The following is a 26,143-nucleotide window of genomic DNA, read 5'->3' as shown; positions in this document are numbered from 1 at the left end:
TAGTGTAGTGTGTATTAGTGTAGTAATAGTATGTATTAGTGTAGTAATAATATGTATTAGTGTAGTAATAGTGTGTATTAGTGTAGTTTGTATTAGTGTAGTAATAGTATGTATTAGTGTAGTAATAATGTGTATTAGTGTGTATTAGTGTGTATCAGTGTAGTAAGTGTGCATCAGTATAATAATAGTGTGTAATAGTGTGTATTAGTGTAGTAATAGTGTGCATCAGTGTAGTAATAGTGTGTATTCGTGTAGTAATAGTGTGTATTAGTGTAGTAATAGTGTGCATCAGTGTAGTAATAGTTTGCATCAGTGTAGTAATAGTGTGTATTAGTGTAATAATAGTATGTATTAGTGTAGTGTGTATTAGTGTAGTAATAGTGTGTGTTGGAGCCAAAATGCCTCTGTTTATTTTGTTTTATTTTAACTCACGGTGCAGAGGTGTGGCATTATCAGTCACCATGGCAACCACCACAGGGGGTGGTTACCCATTTATACTGATCAGTGGGTGACGGTGTGCAAGGGGAATAGCCAAACAGTTTTTGACCGTGTTCGTGTTGATGTGCTGTATAGGTCGGCGTTCAGTGTTATTTGTAAAAAGAGTTTCGTATATATTTTTTGGTTGATAATGGTCAATAAATGGATTGGCATATCCAAAATGATACGAGCACTCTGGACATTGAATTCTTCAAGCACGCGTAACTCAACTCAGCCCACTTGCCCTCGCAGTAGGCTTATAGGTAAAGGCTCTACAGTGTGTATTTGTGTAGCAATAGTGTGTATTTGTGTAGTAATAGTGTGTATTAGTGTAGTAATAATTGTGTATTAGTACCTCCACGCCATCAAATGGAGTCAGTTCTCTGACTTCCCTCTGCTCACTCCTCTCCACTGGAAACACACACAGCATGGTTTATAGTAACACACACTGTATGTATGTATGCATGTATATACTGTATATATACACAGAGATATTAGTGATCAGGATATGAAGAAACACCTTATCCTGAATAAAACCGTAACCTCTTAAGCCCGATCGGCCTGGTAGCGGGCCAAGATTTATTTCACGTCACAAATAGATCAATAGTCCATATTAAGTTGAAAAAACAAAGAAGTTCCAGGCACTCTTCATGTATAAAAAAGCTTTAACACATTCGTGGCCAACCACGTATATATACGTGTTTCGGATCCAACGCTTGAGGGCCAACCACGTATATATACGTGGTAAGGTTGTTTTGGCTTTTATTCCATTGTAATATCCTACTCAATATCACAGAGCGGCACTGCAGATTTACCCTACTCTTGGAATTCGGAAAAGTGCATTACCGGCCAGATCCTCGTAGGGGCGCTGTCTTGATAATGCAGTGTTCCCGGTTACAGGCCTGTGTTTTTATTTTTTTTATCATGGGTGGACTTTTTTGTTAGCCTAAAGCTATGCCTATAGCATGTAGCTTGGAATACTTTTTGGGACGCTGAATTCAGTATGCAGTAAAGGAATATAGCATCAGACAATGGACATATCGATCTACCAGATGACGATCGATAACTGGGAAATCCTGTTTGGGATCCAATCGGCCCACGGTAAGAGCTTTTTCACGTAGATTACAGCCCGATCGGGCCTTGCTTTGATAGCCAACCACCCGGTCAGCGTATGAGGGTACTGAGGCTAATGCCGTTATTGGTAATCAATCATCAGAAACGACGTCCCCCGCCCCCCCCCCCCCTTTCATGCATTCATGGTGGACCATGATACCGATAATATGCATTTTGAGTTTTAGCTCTAGCTTGTGTATAGCGGAAACGCCATTCGATTTAACGTTATTAGCTTAGTGCCTTGTATCTCGCCTTCCAGGAAATACCCCAGAACATTCCGGTATATAGTTCATATTCACGACGCTATAAAATGGGAATGTATTGATGAAAAAATAATTTCTTTAAGGCATATTGAAGGGATGGTTTATAGTGTCAATTGACAATGACAATGGACAGATAGCAATAATATAAAGTATAGATTTAGCTCAACAAACAGCCTCACGCACAATGAAAGGTTGTTATGATAAGCTGGCCGTATAGAGTGAGATTAGACGGATCCCAGTGGCCGCAAAAGTGTTAATATATCGCTTAGTTCATTTTAGAACAATAACAAAAACACCAACATGTTTTGGCCTCTCTATCGGCCTTCTTCAGGGCATACGAACAAACAAATGGGTGAACTGAGCTATATTCAAAAATGGAGGCTGTGCTAATTGCTCTATCAAGCTCAGGTGTGAGCACCTAATCAGCCTGAGGTCCAGCTGTCACAATTGCATATGTCTCTTGAAGGAATCTATGTTTTTCAATGTGTATATAATGTATATATATCGGTGGGTGACAGCATCTACTCAGACGGATCTATAGATCTTAAAAGTAGCCGGCAGTCAGTGTGTGTCAGCAGCAGATGAGGATTCGGGCTGTGCTGTTAACATCAACAGCTGATAGCCACAGCATCAAGGTTACTCGATCTGGAGAAAGTGCCACAGCGTTTGTTTGGGGTAAGAGGGACGGTAATATCAACATCGCCGTTGCTATAGTGATTTGGGTCAAAGAGCCGTTGTCAAAGACTGCATGTCACGTAGTAACGAGGAGAGGGGGCGGGGGCCCGTTGCTATGGTGAGAATGTTATGAGGTGTGAGTTCCTTCCGGGGTAAGTTAGACTGAGATGCAAAGCACAGACGAGCAGACACGTTGATCAGAGACTTTCATCCCTCCTCACCCCCGCTGGGTGGGGGAGGGGAAATATGCCACATCATCACATCATGCATCGCTACAACGAGGCCCAGAACCAGTGGACTCATGAGAGAAGAGACGGTGGAGAATAATGAATTTAGTTTTCCTTCAAAGACTGGTCAAGGACATTACAGAACGGTGTTTCCATCTGGTACAGAGGCTATGTTTATGAAAATAAACATGAGGATCTAAGGAAAGAGATCACGTTGCAGTGTCGTTTATTATGACTAAAGGATGTACTAACAGGGGTTGATACAGTGGGTGACAGCCAATGTGAAGTATTGAAACAAACACAACGCAGAACAGGGAGAGTCACAAAGGAGATGACGAGATGTATACCGAAGAATCCAACACCTCTAGACTCCAGAGGTCCTCCAAAATCTAGAGTCCAAGACTGACATGTAACCCATAGTTACATAACTCTTCATATACATATATACATTTTTAAACTAGAATAGCAAAACACCAACAAAAGATACTCCCATATTTACAAAAAGGAAACCATATCTATGGTATCATTTATCCCTGGATAAGACATGGCTTTAAGTCTGTATATCCAGCGACTCTCTAATTGATTCAGTGCTCTCTCTCTATCCCCTCTTCGAGGTTTGAGGGGGGCATGGTCGATTCTTAGAGCTGTAAAAGAAATGGAACCGTCAGCATGTTTATCCATATAATGTTTGACCATAGCATAGTCACAGTTTTGAACCTTAGCTGCATATTTATGCTCACTAAGGCAGTCCTGTAAGCGCCGTTTGGTGCGGCCAACATAATAATAATAATAATGCAGGACCTGTTGCAGAGGTCTTTATTCTGCATGCAACAACACTCAATGTTTTTTAGCGGTACACACAGCGGTTAGTTTAGCACACACAGCGGAACACACACGCATGCATTGTCTCTTTAGGATCGCCGATGCGATTCGTCTCTGCGATTAACCCATCCCGTCTTCCTTCCCCCCCAAGGGCAGCCGGGAGCAGACAGGCGTCAACGTGAGCCGCGCCAGGGGACCAATCCAAGTGCTCCTGTCCGTCTTCGTCAAGGACGCCACAGCGTTCGCCGGACTTGGAACATCTTTCTATCCTATGTCGTCCGTTTCACCTCCCGAGGGAATTCACCGCGGTCGTCATGACTGCCGTGTATATCCCCCCACACGCGAATACGGGCAAAGCGCTGGGCGAACTACACGATCATCTCAACAGACACCAGATTAAACACCCAGACGCAGCGATGGTAGTGGCCGGCGATTTCAACCAGGCCAATCTGAAGAAAGTGATGCCGTCCTTTTTTCAGCACATCGCTTGCTCCACCAGAGGGAAAAACACACTCGACCACTGTTATTCCCCGTTCAAAGCCGGTTACAAGGCAGTAGCCGCTCCGCCATTAACGGGGTCCACAAGCTCGAGCGATCATGACTCCATCTTGCTATTTCCGGCATATCAACAGAGATCACGTGACGCCGTTGTGTCACGTGAGACAAAGAAGTGGACCGACGAATCAGAGGCCACGCTCCAGGACGTGCTTGCAGACACGGTTTGGGATATGTTCAAAGGAAGCGCCAGTGACGTCAGTGAGCTAGCAGACACAGTGGTGTGCTACATCACAACAATAGCCGATGGTATTGTCCCCAGGAAAACGGTGCGGATTTTCCCAAACAAGAAACCGTGGGTGGATAGCACTATTAGAGCAGCTCTGAACTCTCGTACCACCGCCTACAACCTGGGTAGAGAGTCAGGAAACATGGAGGAGTATAAGGCTTCAGTCTATACTCTACGCAAGGCTGTCAAACTTGCTAAGAGGACATATGCTGATAAACTGGAGACACAAATGGCACAAAACGACACAAGAGGATTATGGCAGGGACTGAAGACAATAACTGACTATAAAGTCAGCGCCCCCTCAATGGGGAGCGACGACGCCTCCCTCGCGGACAAGCTCAACATCTTCTACGCTCGGTTTGGTGTAGACAGTGGCGCTGCTGGCTCTCCGGCTAGTGACGTCACTGGCGCGCCGGCTGTTGTGGAGGGGGGGGGGCAACCGCGAGGGGGGGGGGACGCTCTCTCGTTGTCGGAACACAGTGTGAGAAGAGCATTTATGCAGGTGAACACCAGGAAGGCTGCTGGCCCAGATGGCATAACAGGACGTATACTCAAGACCTGTGCCAACCAGCTGGCCCCTGTGTTCACCGCCATATTTAATCAATCACTGGCGGAGTCAGTGGTCCCTGCCTGCTTCAAGATGTCTACCATCATCCCTGTGCCGAAGAAACCCTCCCCAGCATGTCCAAATGACTACAGACCGGTGGCACTCACCTCTGTGGTCATGAAATGTTTCGAGAGGCTGGTCAAGGACCACATTTGTGCCTCCCTCCCCAGTGATATGGACCCTATGCAATTTGCATACAGGACAAACAGGTCCACCGACAACGCGGTCTCCCAGGTACTGCACAGCACCCTCTCGCACCTTGACCGTCAGAAGGGGGGGCTATGTGAGACTGTTGTTCATTGACTACAGCTCAGCGTTCAACACCATAGTCCCCACCAGACTGGTGGACAAGCTGATCGAGCTAGGTCTGAGCTCCGCCCTGAGCGCCTGGGTACTGGACTTTCTGAGCGAAAGACCCCAGGCGGTCAGGGTGGGGGGTCAGACCTCCAACACCATCACCCTGAGCATCGGGTCCCCCCAGGGCTGTGTTCTGAGCCCCCTGCTGTACTCACTCTACACACACGACTGTGTGGCCAAGTTCAGCTCCAACTCCATAGTGAAGTTCGCAGATGACACGGTGGTGGTGGGGCTGATCTCGGACAACGACGAGAAGGCCTACCGGGAGGAGGTTGAGGTACTGGAACGCTGGTGCCAGGACAACAGCCTGCTCCTGAACATTGGTAAGACCAAGGAGCTGATCGTGGATTATAGGAGAGGACAGCAGGAGACGCACACACCACTGATGATTAACGGGGCTACCGTGGACAGGGTGAGCAGCTTCAAGTACCTGGGGGTCCACATCTCAGAGGACCTGACATGGTCAACACACATAGACACAGTAGTAAAGAAGGCGAAACAGCATCTCTACCACCTGAGACAGTTAAGGAAGTTCAGAGTATCGGGGAAGATACTCCAGTCCTTCTACTCAGGAGCTGTAGAGAGCATCCTGACCGGAAACATCACTGCCTGGTATGGAAACAGCACGGCACAGGACAAGAAGGCCCTACAGAGAGTGGTGCGCTCAGCCGAGCGTACCACGGGTATTGCACTACCCCCCCTGCAGGTTCTATACAACAAGAGGTGCAAATCCAGAGCCTGCAGGATAATGAAAGACCCTCACCACCCCAATAACAGCCTGTTTCAGCTGCTGAGGTCAGGCAGACGCCTGCGAACCCCAGCTACTAGGACAGAGCGGCTTAGGCTCAGCTTCTTCCCCCAGGCCATCAGAGCCATGAACAATGAACATTGAGTGCTCAGAACATTGAACTGTCCACACACAAGCACACATGAACACACACACGACACGCACACTGTGCACGCTCACACACGAGCAGCCACTTAACACTTTAACATGAGCGGGCACACACTCATGTCGCACACACGCACACTTATGGCCAAAGGAAAGGACACTTTAAATTAGAATAACAGGAACAGTGTATTGCACTACCAAAGCTAACTAGCATGTCCCACATGCTCTGTAAATAACTATGAACAGATACCGAGATGTCACTCCATGTTACCTGCTACCTGTTACTGCACAATGTTGTTTCCTTCTTTTGATTCTATTATATGTACCACTGTATTGCACATCGTTGCGGGCAAGACCACCCGCATTTCATTGTATACCTGTATGCCGTGACAATTAAAACTCTTGACTTGACTTGAGCGTTAGCGATCTGTTGTTGTGCATGTTTTTCCATTGGGTTTATCTTAGCGGGGGGAAACCCTTGCGAGCACGGGGAGAACATGCAAACTCCACACAGAAAGGCCTGGGAGATACCCCACCTGGGTACCTGGCATCATGGAAACCTGGTCCCCAAGCGGGAATCGAACCCTGGACCTTCTTGCTGTGAGGCGAGTGGTGTAACCACTACACCACTACATCACTACATCACAACAACACAGTATATAAATAACATGGGTAGTTTTACAGTTTATAAAATGTCTCATTGTGTATACCTGCTGTGTTTTAGGATGGGTAAAGCCCTTACATTTCACCACAATGTCACACTGTTTACAGTGGCCACACTGAAACGTTCCATTAGGAACTTTAGGTAGCCATGTGGTTCTTTCCTCAGCTGGTAAGTGGCTGTGTACTAGTCTGTCTCCTAGAGTAGGAGCTCTCCTGAAGGAGCACACAGGGGGCTCTGGCAATATTTCTTTCAAAGTTTCATCACATTTGGCCCTAAGAATGACCAGGTGTACTTCTGCACTAGATACAGTACAGAGGCTCCCGCTATACGGAACATTATAAAACGGAACATCATCAAATGTGATGAAACTTTGAAAGAAATATTTCCAGAGCCATGCAAAGAGCACCTTCAAAAACACTGGATTCACACTACAAAGAGGCTTGAGTTATTTAATCTTTGAGTTTGTATCATGCAATTATTTGAATTATGAAAATGCTTTATGGATTATGAAATATGAAAACTGATAATTTGATTGACAAATAATGATATTATTTACACTGATTATCTTATTGTAACTATTCTTATGATTTGAAACTATGTGCACTTTCCCTTTAAAGAGACCTACCTGAGCTATCCACCTGTGTAGTTTACCTTGATAAGGGGTGGTGGCTTGCGTGGGAGACGTGGACCGGGAAGGCAAACAGTTTTTGTACCGCACGCACAGACGCACTGCACGCAACGCACGCATGTATTAGATATACGAGTTGTTTGTTTTGCTCATTAGAAATAAATGATTGATTCATTGTGACAGCCAAAGGATGGATCAGAATCTTTATTATGTGCGCATAGACTAAAGCTATCCCCGGAGTGGAAGTGGCAAATACGAAAGACAAAATTGTTTGTAAATAGCCACTATATTAAGTACAAAAACTCATGCTGATATAAAAGTCTTTCGCCTGAAAGAAGAGGACTTCAACAAGGACACGTTCGCTTCACCCAGGACCCAGGGAGAAAGAGGATCCCCAACAACAACATCTACAAGATACTGCGCGGTTGTGAGTAACGTTGCATTGCGCAACACATGGGGATCAGCGTTTCCGTTAGCCGGTAATTACCGGTATTTGACTGGCAAAATCTGTTGAAGTCCGACAAATTTAATCTCTCCGGTCATAGTGTCCGGTGAAAATAGTTCCCTCTGGGCACAGTTTGATTATTTGAATTGTATTTGGATGGGCTGGAGTTGGGTGGCCTATGCGATGAACGAAACAATCATTGCGTTTGTTGTCGTTGCTTCGCTCAGCGAGAGCTTGCTGCTGGATTTGCGGAAGGCATGCAGCTGCAGACCCACAGAACCCACCAGCTTTGCTGGCACAGTGCGGTCCCCAGACCTGGAAAGCTGCTCTGCGGGTCTGCAGCTGGATGCTTCTTGCAAACTAACTGCGGCGCTCGCGCTGATATTGTTGGACCGGCTGCTTGGTGGAGCAACGATGAAACGAATGTAATGAATCGTTCGTCGCATGGGCTATTTAATTTTGGCCTGTTTTGGTACGGTTCGGGTGGTCAAGTTGTGCTTGGAGGGAGTTGTTTTCACCGGACATTATGACCAGCACCAAGTCGTTGGGACTAGGTGGAGATATACATCACGCAAACCCACGATAATGGGACCCCAGGTGGTGAGAGCAGGCAACTGCACCTCCTCATCCATCACCCTCAACATAGGGGCCCCCCAGGGCTGTGTTCTGAGTCCCCTCCTCTACTCCCTGTACACACACGACTGTGTGGCTCAGCGGAGTAGCAATACAATCGTCAAATTTGCTGACGACACAGTGGTGGTGGGCCTGATCTCTGCCAACGACGAGAGGGCCTACCTGGAAGAGGTCAAGGTCCTGGCGGGATGGTGCCAGGAAAACAGCCTCTCCCTGAACGTCAGCAAAACAAAAGAGATGATTGTGGACTTCAGGAGGTCGGGGGTCAAGGACTACAGCCCCCTCAGCATCGACGGGGCACCGGTTGAGAGAGTCAACAGCTTCAAGTACCTCGGAGCCCACATATCCGAGGACTTGAAATGGACCATACACATTAACAGTGTGGTGAAGAAGGCACGACAACGCCTCTACTTCCTCAGGCGCCTAAGGAAGTTCCAAGTCAGCCAGAAGATCCTTAAGAACTTCTACTCATGTACAATAGAGAGCATCTTGACCGGCAACATCACCTCCTGGTTTGGGAATAGCACTGCAAAAGACCAAAGCAGACTACAAAGAGTGACACGTTCAGCCGAACGCACAATTGGAGGGGGGCTCCCCACTCTCCAGAACATTTACAACAAGCGTTGCAAGGGGAAGGCTAAGAGAATTATTAAGGACTCGAGCCACCCGAACAACTGCCTCTTTGAACTGCTGCCGTCAGGCAAGCGACACAGGAGTCTCAAGGCGAGCACAGAAAGACTCAGAAGTAGCTTCTATCCCCAGGCCATCAGGCTGCTAAACGAACAATGAATGAACACTACACAACAACAACCACCAAACACACATAGCACACACATCCACACGCACACACTCACTTTAAACAAACACACTGTAGCACCCACTACACACACTTTATAGCACACACCCACTTTAAACAAACACACTGTAGCACCCACTCCCCACACTTTATATTTATGGATGAAGGATTGCACTACAACTCGTACACCTTACTGTAAATTGTACCTAAAATTGTACCTCATCCCACTTCTGCTTTGCACTAGATAGTACTGTACATTAGTACACTGCATAGTATTGTGTATTGTATATTATATGGTAACTCAGAACATTGTACATATGTCTATACCGAACAACTGTGACCTCATTCTTCTTCTAAATTCATGCTATATTATGTTATTATGTTATTTGATACTATCTTGTCTAGCACAGTCTCTGGAGCGTAACAGTAAGAAGCATTTTGTATGAAAGTATTCTGTACTTCTGTATGACAACTATTAAAGAACTTGAACTTGAACTTAATGTTGCCGTCTCTCTGCCAAATTTCTCAGTTCTTCGCTTGATATAATTAATACAAATGTCCAATATAACGGAATTCGTTAGCTCATAAATGTGATTATAACAGACTGCTGTTTATTAATGTCGGGCCGACTGCCCACAGACACAGGTCTATTTGATTTAAAGTCGGCAGCAGCACGGAGTCTCTGGACTTATTTTATTTGGAATATAATGACTGTATACGCAAAAGTAGCCTAGCTTTAAGTTAAAATATTATAAATCTACATGCCTTGAGGATGTCATTCTTTATATAGCCTGTTGTTTTTAAGCTCAATAAACTCTGACCGGAATTTCTCTCATTTGACCGGTAGATAAAAATCTACCGGACCCTGAGACCGGCAACAATTTTTTCTAACGGAAACCCTGATGGGGATCCCGCGGGGATAATATGAACTTGAATGACTTAATCTTGGATCCGACGTCATTGTGGAAGGGCTACCGGGAGGTGGCTCTGATTCAATTACTCTCCGCTGTGGATAAACTTGTTTGACCATAGCGCACGGACTGTGTTTCATTGTGTTTTACAAGCATAATAATAAACACAGAAGCGTCTTTGCGCACGGACTGTGTTTCATTGTGTTTCACAAGCATAATAATAAACACCGAAGCGTCTTTACGCGTGGACTGTGAATGACATTTGCGGGAATTCTGAACAGTTAAACTGTTGACATTGCATCACTGACGCTGTCACACATTATTGTGATATTTCAACTATAATTAAAATAATGTCTGAAACGGAAATGGCCCAAGAGGCTGAGAGAGAGCTGGTGAAATTGATTGGCTCTCGCAGGGCGAAGCTCGGTGTATTGACAAGGCGCAAGAATGAGTTGGATGCGCTGTTCGACGGACTTGATGACGTAGACGTGGAAAAGGTGAATGAACATTTGCAAGCCTTTGATGTTTTAATGAATGAATTTGAGAAGATGCACCAATCTGTCCAAGCACTGTTGTATGAAGATGAGAAAGAGGGTGATGAATACGACTGGTATAAACCAAAGGTTCAACAATTCAATTCATTTATGAATGATGTTCGAAACAGAATAAAACCTGGTTATAAAGACCAGGATCAAGTTCGACCAGAGGACAGCATCAGCAGCACATCTAAAAAGACCACTAAATCAACAACCTCAACTCTGCGTATAACACTAGAAACGGAGAGAGCTGCTCTCATTGCAAAATCAGCAGAAATTAGAGGAAGAGGATAAACTGAAAAAAGGAAGGAACAACTTGAAATGCAAATGGCATTTGCTGAATCTGATGCTAAACTGAAAGTCCTCGAAAAATACGACAAAATAAAGGAATCCCAGGCTGAGGTCAAATCATGTGAATCCCAGGCAAGGACTCCTACAGATGGCATGAATGAGTATCTTGATCAAATGCAAGCCAGGCAAGATCAACCCCCAATGACAATGGACATTATTGATCCGGGAAGCGCACCCCCCCCCCCGCCTGACGATGACAGACAACAGTCCCCCCAGCTAGGAGCTAGGTCAAGGATGCCACCTGACCACTCCATGGAAACGAAATACAGTCAACCCCTGTCACAGGCAGGTCCATATCTGTCGAGGCCATCACATGTTGACCATTTCTCAGTTGGTCCACTAGGGGGAGGCATTCAGCCAGGTGCAGCAACTTACCTGTCCAGGCCATCACACATTACCAATGTCCCAGTTGGTCCACTAGGGGGAGGCATTCAGCCAGGAGCAGCAACTTACCAGCCCAGGCCATCACACATTACCAATGTGCAAGTTGGTCCACTAGGGAGAGGTATTCAACCAGGTGCACCATCAGGGCATGGTCACCAAAGTCACCAGAACACATTAGCTACTGTCATGCACAGGCAGAGTCAAATGACAGAACTTCTTGTGCACCAACAAAGGCCGTCATTGCTACCCGCAAGGGAAATCACAACATTTGGAGGAGACCCAATGTAATATCAGTCGTTCATAAGTGCTTTTGAACACGGTATCGAGTTCAACACGGACATCAGTAGGGACAGATTATATTATCTGGAGCAATATACCACTGGCCAACCAAGAGAGCTGGTACGCAGCTGCCAGCACATGGATCCTGCAAGAGGATATGCTGAGGCAAGGCGACTGCTGGAACTGCACTTCGGTGATAAAATAAAAATCACAAGCGCCTATATCCAGAAGGCACTGGATTGGGCTGCTATCAAACCTGAGGATGGGGCAGCACTACAGGCCTATTCACTATTTCTCAGTGTGTGCTGCAATGCTATGCAGGCCCTAGAGTACATGCATGAACTGGACAATCCATCCAACATGAGAACGGTCATTTCTAAGTTACCCTACAGGCTCAGAGATTCATGGAGATCTGTAGCATGCAGCTATTATGAACGAACCCTGCAAAGAGCAAGATTCACAAACCTGGTTGACTTTGTAGAACGGCAAGTGAGAGTTATTCTAGACCCAGTATTTGGGAATATTCAAGAGTCTACTCCAAAGGTACAAGGCCTTAAAACAAGGCTGGGTAACTCCCAGCATCAATCCAAGGCATCAGGAAGCAAAGGCAGGAGCAGTTTTGCTACATCCGTGACACCAGTGGAAATGGAGAAGCAAAGATTGGATGGCAAAGTCAGTTCAAACGCATTTTGTAAGCCATGCTTATTTTGTACTGGAGAACACGCCATGGAGTGTTGTAAGAAAATGATTCTGAAGCCTCATAAGGAGAAGATCGAATTTCTCAGGACAAAGGGAATCTGCTTTGCATGTCTAAACAGAGGACAAATGAGCAAGTTGTGTAGGAATCGCCTGACTTGTAGCTCTTGTCAGCTCAAACACCCAACTCTCCTGCACATAAATAGAACAGACAACCCCAGGAAGGAAGAGAGCACCACCACAGCTACAGCTAAAGGTGAGGAAGTTTCCAGCGCCCTGGTCTCACTGCAGGCTTGCGGGCTTACTGGGGCCGGAGGAAAGGAATGTGCTCTAGCCATTCTGCCTATCCAGGTTAAGATGGCTAAAGGAAGCAAAGTAATCAGAACATATGCGTTCCTGGATCATGGAAGCTCTGCTACCTTCTGTACCGAGAGCCTGATGAAGAAGCTGGACGCCAGAGGCCAGAAAACAGAGATACTGCTCAGGACAATGGGCCAGGAACGGCCTGTGAGCAGCTACAGATTGGATGGGCTGGAAGTGAGTGATTTGGAAAGCAATAACTTCTTTGCTCTCCCTGAAGTGTACACACAGCTCGCTATACCAGTCTCACAAGAAAACATACCAACACAAGAGGGTCTAAAAGAATGGCCTTATCTGAAAGACGTACCTCTGACTACTATTGAGGAGGAAGTTGGACTGTTGATTGGGATTAATGCTGTCAAAGCCATGGAGCCATGGGAAATAATTAACAGCAAAGGAAACGGGCCCTATGCAGTGAGAACCTGTCTCGGATGGGTGGTTAATGGTCCCCTGAGCGGCAGCCTGCCCATTGACAAGCAGGGTCGACCACGTACAACATCAAACCGAGTCACCATAGCAAACCTGGAAGAACTTCTCATCAAACAGTACAATCAAGACTTCCCAGAGCGAGGCTACGATGAGAAGGCCGAGCCGTCTGTAGAGGACAAGAAATTCCTGGACATTGCAGCTAAGTCCATCACATTGAAGGATGGTCACTACCAACTACGATTGCCATTTCGCAAAGAGGACGTGAATCTGCCAAATAATAGAAGGATGGCAGAGCAGCGAGCCACGAACCTCATTAAGAGATTCAGGAGGGACGAGGCATACTTTGCTGATTATAAAGGGCCCATGAGTGACATCTTGGATAAGGGGCACGCCGAGCGGGTGCCAGAAGGACGGCTGCACAGAGAAGATGGAAAGGTGTGGTACATACCTCACCACGGTGTGTACCACAAGAAGAAAGCGAAAATGCGAAAAAGACTTACAAAGTGGATCAGTAACAGCCATGCTGTTCTGTCTGCCATTCCAGACGAAGATAAAGCCAAGGAAGTGAAGGAGCTCGATCTCGACAGAGAAGAACTACCGGTGGAACGAGCTCTCGGAATCCAGTGGCATGTGGAAACTGACACCTTCTCCTTCAAGACTGCTACAAAGCAACAACCCTTAACCAGGAGGGGTATTCTGTCTGTGACAAATTCTGTTTACGACCCCATGGGATTCCTCGCCCCACTGGTTCTCCCAGCGAAGAGGATCATGCAAGATCTTTGCAAAATTAATTGTGGATGGGATGACAAGATCCCAGAGGCCCACGCTCGGTCATGGCAGAGATGGTTGGAGGATCTAGGCAAGCTGTCAAACCTCCACATCAGCCGTTGCCTTAAACCCAGTAATTTTGGGTGGAAGAGGAAGAGGTGGAAGAGGTGGAAGAGACAATGCCTGACAGCAGAGGGCATGTACGCAAGGTAAAGGTCAAGACCAAGTACAATATCCTAGAAAGGCCCATCAGCAAACTATGCTTGCTGAAAGAAGCAGATTGACTGACATTGACTAGCCCCTGCTGACTTCTTCACGCGCTCGTTTGTTTTTTCCTTTTCAAGGGCAATGCCCAAACCTTTGTTACACTGATGGATTATACCTTTTTTATGGATTATACCTTTTTTATGGATTATACCTTTTTTGTGGATTATACGCTTTTTCGTGGAACATACCCCCTTTTTGGAATATTTCTATTCCTACATGAACTATATAAAGACATGTTCAGGCTCCTGTTAACATATTTGCATAGAATAATTGTCCCTTTTTAGGATAATGGACAATTAGAGGCCGGCATGTAGGAGCCGTTCTTGAGTTATTTAATCTTTGAGTTTGTATCATGCAATTATTTGAATTATGAAAATGCTTTATGGATTATGAAATATGAAAACGAAAACTGATAATTTGATTGACAAATAATGATATTATTTACACTGATTATCTTATTGTAACTATTCTTATGATTTGAAACTATGTGCACTTTCCCTTTAAAGAGACCTACCTGAGCTATCCACCTGTGTAGTTTACCTTGATAAGGGGTGGTGGCTTGCGTGGGAGACGTGGACCGGGAAGGCAAACAGTTTTTGTACCGCACGCACAGACGCACTGCACGCAACGCACGCATGTATTAGATATACGAGTTTTGTTTGTTTTGCTTATTAGAAATAAATGATTGATTCATTGTAACAGCCAAAGGATGGATCAGAATCTTTATTATGTGCGCGTAGACTAAAGCTATCCCCGGAGTGGAAGTGGCAAATACGAAAGACAAAATTGTTTGTAAATAGCCACTATAACGTTTGTTTACCAATGAGTGTTATTAGCGAAATATGAGCTTATAAAAATCTCTGCGCATTGCACCGGAAAACGGACGATTTAGACGTGAGGACAGGAAGCCGTCATGAAATCATTGTAGTCCTAAGAAAGAGACCCAGGGCTTTCGATGGAAATTCCATAAAACTACACTACCCAGCTCACACCAGCCACAGACAAACAACGTGATGTTACAAATATTGACGTGAAAATCTCACGGGTCGAACAAACCTCAACGTTATTGCCATAAAATACAACTTATATTGTTTCTTTACCTTTCTGTGAACGTCTAGGAAAATACAGCGTAAACAATGGCAGAGCTATAGGGCTGTCAATGAATATTCTATATTCGAATTAATAATCTAATTGTTAAAGAAAACACACATTAGATTGTAAAAATGTATATTCGAATTGTGTTTTATAAAAAATTAAAACAGCCCCGGCTGTCGCCCTCTCGCGTGTGTCTGAACGCGCTGCATGATGGACAGGAGAGACGTGACAGCTATATCATGGGATATCACTGCGCCCTTTACGTGCACCTTACGTTCACACTAATTAAAACTAATCTATTGGCTCAGCAGCCTGGCATTCGTGTGACATCATGTCCGAAATCGACCAGGAATATTGTTGTCGTCGTCGAAGATAATAATCACAAGATGCATTCAGTGCTGGATCTAACCAAATGGATTTATGGAAAGTTCAAGACCGGACCACAAAGCTTCTGGAAGGGTTAAAGAATGACACGCCACAGCGCTTCCAATTCGTACGCCGATGGTCTACCGGCAGCTGAACCAGTTAGCGTTAAATCAGCTACGTTACATGTATTAATTTTTTGTGTGCTAAGTTCAAGTTTCTTCTCAAGTTTCTTTATTAGTTGTCATACAGAAGTACAGAATACTTTTATACAAAATGCTTCTTTCTGTTACGCTCCAGAGACTGTGCTAGACAAAAATAGATAAGTATAAAATAAAATAAGTATAGCAAGTAGGGATGGGTACCTTTCACATTTGAACCGATACCGGTACCGGTACCTGTGAATCGATACCGGTACCCAACGGTACCTTTTTTCTGTACTTTAGTCTCAAGAAATTTAATTTACCTACCTCAGTCGTAAAAAAAAATCCAAACTTCAAATAACTACAATTTCGACAGTTTTTGGCTTGTCATTGCTCCGACTGCTTTGTTGTTGAATCAAGTCAAATCCTAGGTAAGCATATATTGTGCGTGTGAACGTTGACATGAAAAAAAAAAAAAAAAAGGATAAAAAAAAAAAAAAATAGGTTTCTCACTTGATTCGATACTCGGTAGTACCGACGTGTTTCGGTTCGGTACCTCAAAAGTACCGAATTCGGTACCCATCCCTAATAGCAAGTAAAAAATAGAAGTCACGTACGTAGACACAAGTGTTCAGTATGAACAAAGACAGGTCCTGAGAGCGGCTGAGAGGAAGTATAGAAAGTCACGCCTCACTGCTGACATCGACACATATCACAACCTCTTGATAACATTCTCCAAAACCATTACTAATGCCAAAGCTTCTTTCTTTCACCATAGGATCGAGGCCTCTGCCAAGAATCTTCGCAAACTGCATGCTACCATGTCCTCCCTCCTCACTCCCCCCCCCCCCCACCCCCTCCTCCCTCATCTTTTTCTGCCGAAGACTTTGCGATCTTCTTTGAGGAAAAAGTGGAGAACATCCGCAGCTCCTTCTCCCAACCCCCACCCATTCCAAACACTGAATCGAGAACCTCATCCTTCACTCTGTCATCTTTCTCTCCCATTACAGAAGCCGAGACCCTAACACTGGTAACGTCGAACCGTCCGACTACATGCCAGCTGGACCAGCTACCCTCCCCACTCCTCCAGGCCATAGCACCGGACATCCTCCCATTCCTAACTGCAACCATCAACTCCTCACTCAACTCGGGGGTGGTCCCCATCTCCCTAAAACAAGCCAGAGTCACGCCCCTCATAAAAAAAGAAACCCTGAACCCCACCGTCATAGGCAACTATCGTCCTGTCTCTCTTCTCTCCTTCCTTTCTAAAACACTTGAACGTGCTGTATCCAACCAACTTACTGCTTATCTCTTACAGAATGACCTCCTAGACCCCAATCAGTCTGGCTTCCAGACTGGCCACTCCACAGAAACGGCCCTCATTGCGGTCACAGAGGCACTTCACTTAGCAAAAGCGAAAGGCCTCTCCTCTGTCCTGATTCTCCTAGATCTATCTGCAGCCTGTCTGTCCGACATCTCCGCCTGGATGACGACCAACCACCTCAAACTGAACCTAAGCAAAACAGAATTGCTCCACCTGCCGGCCAAATCCTCCCCCCTGACCGACCTCTCCATCACAGTCGAGAATGCAGCTGTGACCACGTCCCCGACCGCCAAGAACCTTGGTGTTGTCCTCGACGACCAGTTGAACTTCTCTGCTCACATCGCAGCGACAACCAGAACCTGCAGATTCCTCCTGAGCAACGTCAGAAGGATACGCCCCTTCCTGACAAAAGAAGCCACCCAACTCCTCGTCCAATCAACAACAGTCATCTCCCGCCTCGACTACTGCAACGCACTGCTAGCTGGCCTCCCGGCCACTGCCACCAAGCCTCTTCAACTCATTCAAAACGCAGCGGCCCGCCTGATCTCAAACCTACCGAAGTCGGCCCATGTCACCCCACTTCTTAGGGACCTGCACTGGCTCCCCATTACTGCACGTATCCGCTTCAAGGCCCTCGACCTAGCATACCGTGCGGCAAAGGGAACCGCTCCCGCCTACCTCCGGTCAATGGTCTCTAACTACACACCCTCAAGACCCCTACGCTCTGCATCTTCTGGCCACCTCAGACCTACTCCTATCCAAGCTCCCGGAGGGTCATCAAAGAGAAGCCGCCTATTCTCAGTCCTTGCCCCACAATGGTGGAATGAACTACCCATCCCAGTTAGGACAGCCGAATCCCGTCCAATCTTTCGCCGTCGACTAAAGACTCACTTCTTCAACAATTATCTGAAATGATAATAAAAAAATAAAAAAAATAAAAATCTAACCCTGACTAACCTTACGGTCATGCACTTGTCCTAATAAACTAACCTACACTGTAACACGCAGCACTTTGATGAAAATTTTTACTCAGCTGATAGAGTTGTACCCTTCTTGCCGTCTTGTCGTACAGAACTTGTAAGTCGCTTTGGATAAAAGAGTCAGCTAAATGACTAAATATAAATGTAAAATGTAAATGTACATATGTACAATGTTCAATGCAGAGTAGAAGTAACTGAGTTACCATACAATATACTATACAATATACTATATAGTGCAAAGCAGAAATGGGATGAGGTACAATTTACAGTAAGGTGTAATGAGGTATGGGTTGTAGTGCAAATTCTTTATCAATAAATATAAATTGTGTTTAGGTATTCTAAAGTGTGTAAAGTGAGTGCTGCAGTGAGTTGTTTGTTTAAGTGAGTGTGTGCATGTGGATGTGTGTTCTGTGAGTGCATTTGATGGTTGTTACATAGTGTTATTGTTCGTTGAGCATCGTTCGTTAGCAAAGTGCTAACGCTAGCGTTTTGAGACTTATAGCATCAAGAATTTAAGTACCCTAACTTTTCAGTTTTTTTATAGCACTTTATTGTAAATCAACCCTCAGGGAAAAACAATGTTGTTTAGTCACATTTCTAGGAATTGTGTGCCTTAATTTTATTTAAACAAAACATGAAACAAGTATATTGGCTACTGCAGTGTAGGCTTACTGAACAGATATTAAATAATGAATTGACAGAAGCATAATACGGATCCCCAATGTTTTGATTACTATTTCAAGTTTCTTTTTTATCCACTTTTTCTCCTTATTTTTCTATTTTTCTCCCATCCCAATTTCGTATTGCCAATTCTCCCCTCCCCTGTCTTGAACATTGCTAGACTATGCCTCCCACTGGTTGGCTGTAGTGAGGATAGAAGCCTTGCATCACGTGTCCCCTCCGGTACACGAGGAGGCAGCCTGTCGCATCTTTTCACCAGACAGCGCGGACTCTCAGTGGCGAGGAGTAACGCATGGGAGGCTCACGCTGCCCCCGATATTTCCTGTCTCTGCTGTGCAGGCGTCACCCAACCGACCTGTAGGAGTCGCTGTCCACAACGTCCAATCCCCACCCATTGACTTCCACCCGCTACCTCTGTCAATTGAGATAGTATGACGACTGGCCCAAGCCCCAGGCAATGCTGACAACGGGATTCGAGACCGGAGTCTCTTGCATTGGTGACTAGCGCAATCTCCGCTACGCCACCCAGCCGCCTACTATTTCAAGTTTCATGTCAAGGAAAATATATTGTTTGATGTTTATCACACGTTTTTCGGAGATGCGCTGCTGTGTATAAATGTCCGTTCTATATACAGTGAACTTTCATTAATTTGATCTTGCTCCTCTTGTGGACATAATCCGCAACAATAGATATTCGAATGGTTCAAACCGATGTGTTTTTTTTAAGGAATATTGTAATGTCATTTTTGGCCAATTTTTTCAGCCCTACGGAGCTATGGACATTATACAAAAGTAATTGTACTTACAGTAGATTTCATTCAGTCTTTGCTGCCCTGTACCGGGCACCTGGTGGTACTAAATCCAGATTTAACTCTGCCATTGGAAAGAGGAGATTTGGGCCGATCCATACATGTATGACTTGGCCATAATATGGTCATTTATAGGCCTGATATTCTATATTCATATTTCAAATTGCATGTATCCGGATGGCAAAATTCAGTACTGCATCTACAAAAAAAACCTGTAAATCATCTGCCCTTTGTTCATTTGCTTAGATTTTTTTGTACACTTGATGTCAAGAAGGTCCTGAATTAGCTCAGTGGCTCAATTCTTCACATTTGGTCAATGTTAGCATGGTGTTATTCACCATCAAAGATGGGGGAAGAAATAGATGTCCCTAGATACCAAGAACATAGATACCTTGTAGAAGGTATCCTAGTATCTAAGGAAGCTGAAGCAGGCTGGCCTGCCACGAAATCTCCTTGTCAACTTTTATCATTGTGCGGTTGAGAGTGTGCTGACCTACGGTGTGTCTGTGTGGTTCTCCAGCTGCACAAAGGCAGAGCAGGAGGCTCTACAGAGGGTGGTGAAGGCGGCAGGCAGGATCGTCGGGACTCCTCTACCAAACATCACCTCAGTCTTCACCTCCCGCTGCCTCCACCGCTCCAAATGTATCATCAAGGACCAGTCTCACCCAGCACATCACCTCTTTCAGCTCCTTCCCTCAGGGAGGAGATACCGGTCCATACATGCCAAGAGTTCAAGATTTAAGAACAGCTTTTTCCCCCAAGCAGTCAGACTGTTAAACGCTCATTGACTGTCCCCTCACGTGCACCATGCACTTACCTGGACTTGATAATCACTGTTACCACTCATCATGCACTTTATTATTTAAAATATTCTGTTATGTACAGTGTTATGTGTTCATGTATGTATATATTGTACTACGGTCTGTGGGAGCTCCCCTGAAATTTCGTTGTATACTGTGCAATGACAATTAAAAGTCTATTCTATTCTATTATATTCTATTCTATTCTATTCTAAGTGGAGCAATCTTCCATTTACTTGGGTATGTACTTTTAGGCGAATTTACTGAAAATATGGCTAGGGCTTAAGAGGTTTTTAAAGTCCCACTTGCAGGCCAAAAGCTACTATTTATAAATATAATATATGGTATATATGGTACATGGTAGTATTGGGACGGTAGACAGCGTGACACACCTGGGCTGTCCTCTGGAGGAGACTTCCTGTTCTGCAGGTAATAGAGCAGCTGCTCCACCTGCGCCAGACGAGACGGAGGGATGAGTTTACACTCCTCCACCACCTTCCTGGCTAACGCCACCACGTCTGTACTGGGAGAGAGACTCTTCACCCTGATACTGAAGACAGAGAGAGACAGAGACAGAGACAGAGAGAGAGACAGATTGTGAGAAAAGGAGAGAGAGAGAGAGAGAGAGAGAGAGAGAGAGAGAGGGACACAGATTGTGAGGGGGGAGAGAGAGAGAGAAAGAGAGAGACAGTTGTAGGGCAGTGGTTTGCTCTCCCCTCCCACAACACCCCACCACTTAAGTGCCCTTGAGCAAGGCACTTAAATCTCCAAACTGCTCTAGTGGAGCTGCTCAGTCACCAACAGTGTTCAGACTAGTTGTACAGATGAAGCTCCTAGTGGTGATTTACCCTGGTAAATAAAAAACACTGGGTTTAAAAACATAATTTTAATTCAGAGGATAGGAGAGAAGAGAAGGAGAGGAGAAGAAAAGAGGAGAAGAAAAGAAAAGAGAAGGAGATAATAGACAAGAAGAGAAAAGGAGAGAAAGGAGATAAGAGGAGGACACTACAGAGTATTTACATCTTGTGTCCCTCCTTGCGGTCTCCCAGAACGTCTCCAGTCTGTCTCAAGATGGATGCCTCCACCTCATACTGGACCACCAGAGCCTTCTCTGTAGGGTGGACATCAAGACTACCTGCCTTCACCTTACTGTGAGAGACAAGAGAGAGGGAGAGAGAGAACGAGAGACATTTTCACATTTATAGTCATGATTAAATGAGGCATGGTGATGTCCTAAAATAAATAAAAGTGTAACGTGGACAGTGTAGTGAAGTGGCTGTGGACGTTAAGCTGTACTGCAAGTAAACATCCGCTCGATCACTTCACAGATGAGCTGGACATGCTTCTAAGCTCCTTACCGGAAGATGGTACCCCTCTCCTTCTATTGGGAGACTTCAACCTGCCTGACTCATCTCAGTCAGTTATAGTAGTCTCCCTCCTACAATCGTTTGACCTGACTCCCACTGCCATGCCTCCCACCCACAAAGCAGGCAACTCCTTGGATCTCATATTTTCCCGTAACTCCAGCATCATTAACACCACGGTAACTCCCCTACATGTATCTGACCATTCCTTCATATCCTTCTCACTAACTCTCATGCTTAACCGAAAGGTCTTCACCCCAACTCAAACCGTCTCACTCAGACGCAACCTGCCCTCCCTATCCCCCTCCACCCTCTCCTCTGACATACTATCCGCTCTACCTTTGAGTGACACCTTCTCTGCTCTCTCCACAGAGATGGCAACCTACACCCTCCTCTCAGCCCTTGCAACCTCCTTCGACAAGCTCTGTCCCCTCGTTGAGAAACCTGCCCGCCGTTCCCCACCCAGTCCATGGCTGACAGATCCAGTGAGAGAACAAAGACAGGTCCTGAGAGCAGCTGAAAGGAAGTATAGAAAGTCACGCCTCACTGCTGACATAATTTTTTGTTTTTGTTTTACACTAATGTAATTTTAGCTATATTAATTGTTACAGTAGGTTCATTATGCATTGTGTGTACTGACTTTTAATAATTTTGTTTTTTGCAATAGTGATTGTTTGTGTGTTTTTTGTGTGTGGACCCCAGGAAGACTAGCTGGTTGCTATCGCACCAGCTAATGGGGATCCCTAATAAAATCAAATCAAATCAAAACATCGACACATATCACAACCTCTTGTTAACATTCTCCAAAACCATTACTAATGCCAAAGCTTCTTTCTTTCACCATAGGATCGAGGCCTCTGCCAAGAATCTTCGCAAACTGCATGCTACCATGTCCTCACTCCCCCCCCCCCCACCCCCCCTCCCTCATCTTTCTCTGCCGAAGACTTTGCGATCTTCTTTGAGGAAAAAGTGGAGAACATCCGCAGCTCCTTCTCCCAACCCCCACCAATTCCAAATGCTGAATCGAAAACCTCATCCTTCACGGTCATCTTTCTCTCCCATTACAGAAGCCGAGACCCTGACACTGGTAACGTCGAACAGTCAGACTACCGGCCACTGCCACCAAGCCTCTTCAACTCATATTCAGAACGCAGCGGCCCGCCTGATCTCAAACCTACCGAAGTCGGCCCATGTCACCCCACTTCTTAGGGACCTGCACTGGCTCCCCATTGCTGCACGAATCCGCTTCAAGGCCCTCGACCTGGCATACCGTGCGGCAAAGGGAAACGCTCCGGTCAATGGTCTCTAACTACACACCCTCAAGACCCCTACGCTCTGCATCTTCTGGCCGCCTCAGACCAAATCCTATCCGAGCTCTGGGAGGATAATCAAAGAGAAGTCGCCTATTCTCAGTCCTTGCCCCACAATGGTGGAATGAACTACCCACCCCAGTTAGGACAGCCGAAACCCATCCAATCTTTCGCTGTCGACTAAAGACGCACTTCTTCAACCATTATCTGAAACTACTAGGCTTGAGTAAATTGTAATGAACCAAATGAGAATATCAATTAAAATGTTTTTCTCTTTGACTGTACACTATGCTCAAATTGACCAGACCTGAAAAATCTAAGCAAATTAATAGATGGAAGATGATTAAACAGAAGGTTTTGTAGATACAGTACTGAATTCTGCCATCCGGACACATGCAATTTGAAATATGATTATAGAATACCAGGCATCACGATGGTTCCAACCGGAAAAAATGTGCCGAAAGGTCTGGATTATTACATATCTCGATGTGATCTATCAAGAAATATCTACAGCAAGAATTTGGGGTCTTAATGAATCCAAAATGACATTGTGGTTAGAAGTGGTGGAGAAAATAAAAACTAGCATATAATGGTAATGTCTGGTTAGGAGCGAGGGAAAATGGATGGATTATCCAATGGGGGGTCCGGGAGGGGGGGGTACGAGCTAGAGCATAATGTGTAGGTTTTTAGATAACAGGTATTAAGGGTATATCCTGTATAAGACAATTAACTAAAATGTGATTTCATTGGATGTGCACTGTCAACTAATGCTTGTATATCTTATCGTGTGTTGTCATGTTTGTTTATGTGTTTGTTTAAAAAATAATAAAAAAAAAAAAATACAAAAAAAGAATACCAGGCATAAAATGGTTATGCGATTAAAATGCAATTAATTAGATTAATTAATTACAAATCCTGTAATTAATTAGATTACTTTTTTAATCGCCTGACAGCACTAATATATAGGCCTATATAAATATATATACACACACATCTGTACTACATACCTGCATTAAAATCCTTTTTACATATCTGTATATACTAAATATCATATCTGTACATAATATATCCCTTACTTACTCTTACTAATTTATATATTATATACCCAGTTTGAATGAATGAATGAATGAATGAATGAATGAATGAATGAATGAATGAATGAAAACTTTATTTAACAGATTCCAGAATGGGTACAATACAGTACGGCTCAATACAGTACGGCTCAATTGTTAAAGGGGAACTATTTTACTATTTCTTTCACTATTTGGGCACTTTTACACAATTCCTGTGAGTCTATGGAACTCCTCTGTAATATATATATTTTTTTTATTCATTGTTTTGTATTTCTAATCAAGTCCTCAAAAACAGCATTTTTCTACCTCAAGATCTCGAGCTGTTTTGAGCCTGGGCTCCTAAACCACTGTGTGGCCTGCGCCGCCTCTTGAACATTAACATGCAGCAGTGACTATATGACATCACATATAGGCACATTTTCAAACGACTCAGTTCAGTGAGGGTGAATATTGTGAGAGGAGAATTGGAAGAATGCGCCAATATGAGAATTTTGAGACATAGATCATATTAATATAAGTTCACATAGCTAGGAAACAATGCTAAACACTCAAAAAGGCCATTTATAAGATAGTTCCCCTTTTTAAGGGGATGCAGACCAGAGAAAGACGTTTGTCTTGTTTACATCAGGGTCCCCCATTTCAATTCATATCGACATTTATGACATTCACAACATGCATGACATTTATGGCATAGGGACATACAGGTATTTAGTACTGATACATGTGTGACATAAACGGTATTCAAATATACAGTATTGTTATATACAGTACTGTTACCCATAGATCCTGACAGAGTATACATAATTAATTAATACATAATTTAATCTCCTGCACATTGTATATTGCACTTTTCTGTTACATTTGCACTCTGGTTGGATGCCAAACTTATTTTCGTTGTACTGTACTTGTGCTGCATGATGACAATACATTTGAGTCGAATCTAATATAACATGCTGTGAATAACTACCACATAACATGCTCCAGTCCAACGCCTGCAAAAACCATTGCTATCATTTGCATTATTAATGTCACGCATTAGCAATACCCTGTCATTTTTCCTGGAAGTTACCACCTCCTTTCAACACCGCGGGGTGTGTTGTAACGTTAGTCTTCTAATGGCAACTAACGTTAACTAACTAGCGTTTACTAACCACTGGTTATAAAGCCGGGTTAAACGTTAACTAAACTAACGTTAGTATTTGAACCTGCTGTAAATAAATAAATGGAACCAAATAAGAGTAGCCAAATGTTACCGTTTCAGAAAGCGCGCGTCATCCTGCTGCATCTTCGTGCGTCTCGTGCTTCTTCTGATGTGAAATCAGTGGTTCATCTCAAAAGCACCGATTCATGTTAATCTCATTTAGTCCCAGAATTAAGCATCAAGTAAATCACAGTACCGTCGCTGTGGTGATGATGACCACCACTACTGTCAAAAGGTACTACACTTCCGGTCTTCTTCTTCTTCTTCTTCTTCTTCTTCTTCTTCTTCTTCTTCTTCTTCTTCTTCTTCTTCTTCTTTGTTCGATTTAACGGCGGTTGGCATCCATGATTGTTGCATTACCGCCATCTACTACTATTTTGATCATACGAAATATGACATCTATAGTCATAATCCTGTGTGTCTCTCTACTACATAACACAACTAAATAAGAGACAAAAACACAACAAAAACCACAACCTAGTCAGAATCCTTTCTTAGTATTTCCTTCAGTTGTTGAGCTGATAAGTCCTTCGCTTTGAGGTATTTCTGAGCTGTGGACACTTAACTTATAATGTCTGACTGTCTTGCTTCCCCAGGTGCAGTTAATTACCATAGTGACAAATGCCAAGAACTGTC

General features: G+C 44.5%; 1 protein-coding gene across 1 annotated transcript in view; it reads right to left on the bottom strand.

Annotated features, from left to right (window-relative positions):
• LOC311238982 (kinesin-associated protein 3-like) overlaps positions 1–25,696 on the bottom strand; it is an 81,243-nt gene extending 55,547 nt beyond the window's left edge. Inside the window, 4 exon segments of the mRNA XM_084327196.1 lie at positions 833–888; positions 20,952–21,109; positions 21,580–21,708; positions 25,560–25,696. Coding sequence (XP_084183322.1) covers positions 833–888; positions 20,952–21,109; positions 21,580–21,708; positions 25,560–25,591 — 375 coding nt within the window. The 5' untranslated portion in view covers positions 25,592–25,696.
• Between the last annotated feature and the right edge of the window lie 447 nt (positions 25,697–26,143).

This window comes from Notolepis coatsorum (genome assembly GCF_963971535.1).
Source record: "Notolepis coatsorum genome assembly, chromosome: 13".
Taxonomy (NCBI): domain Eukaryota; kingdom Metazoa; phylum Chordata; class Actinopteri; order Aulopiformes; family Paralepididae; genus Notolepis; species Notolepis coatsorum.
Note: the sequence above shows the minus strand (reverse complement) of the source record. Positions and strands in the feature narration are given on the sequence as shown.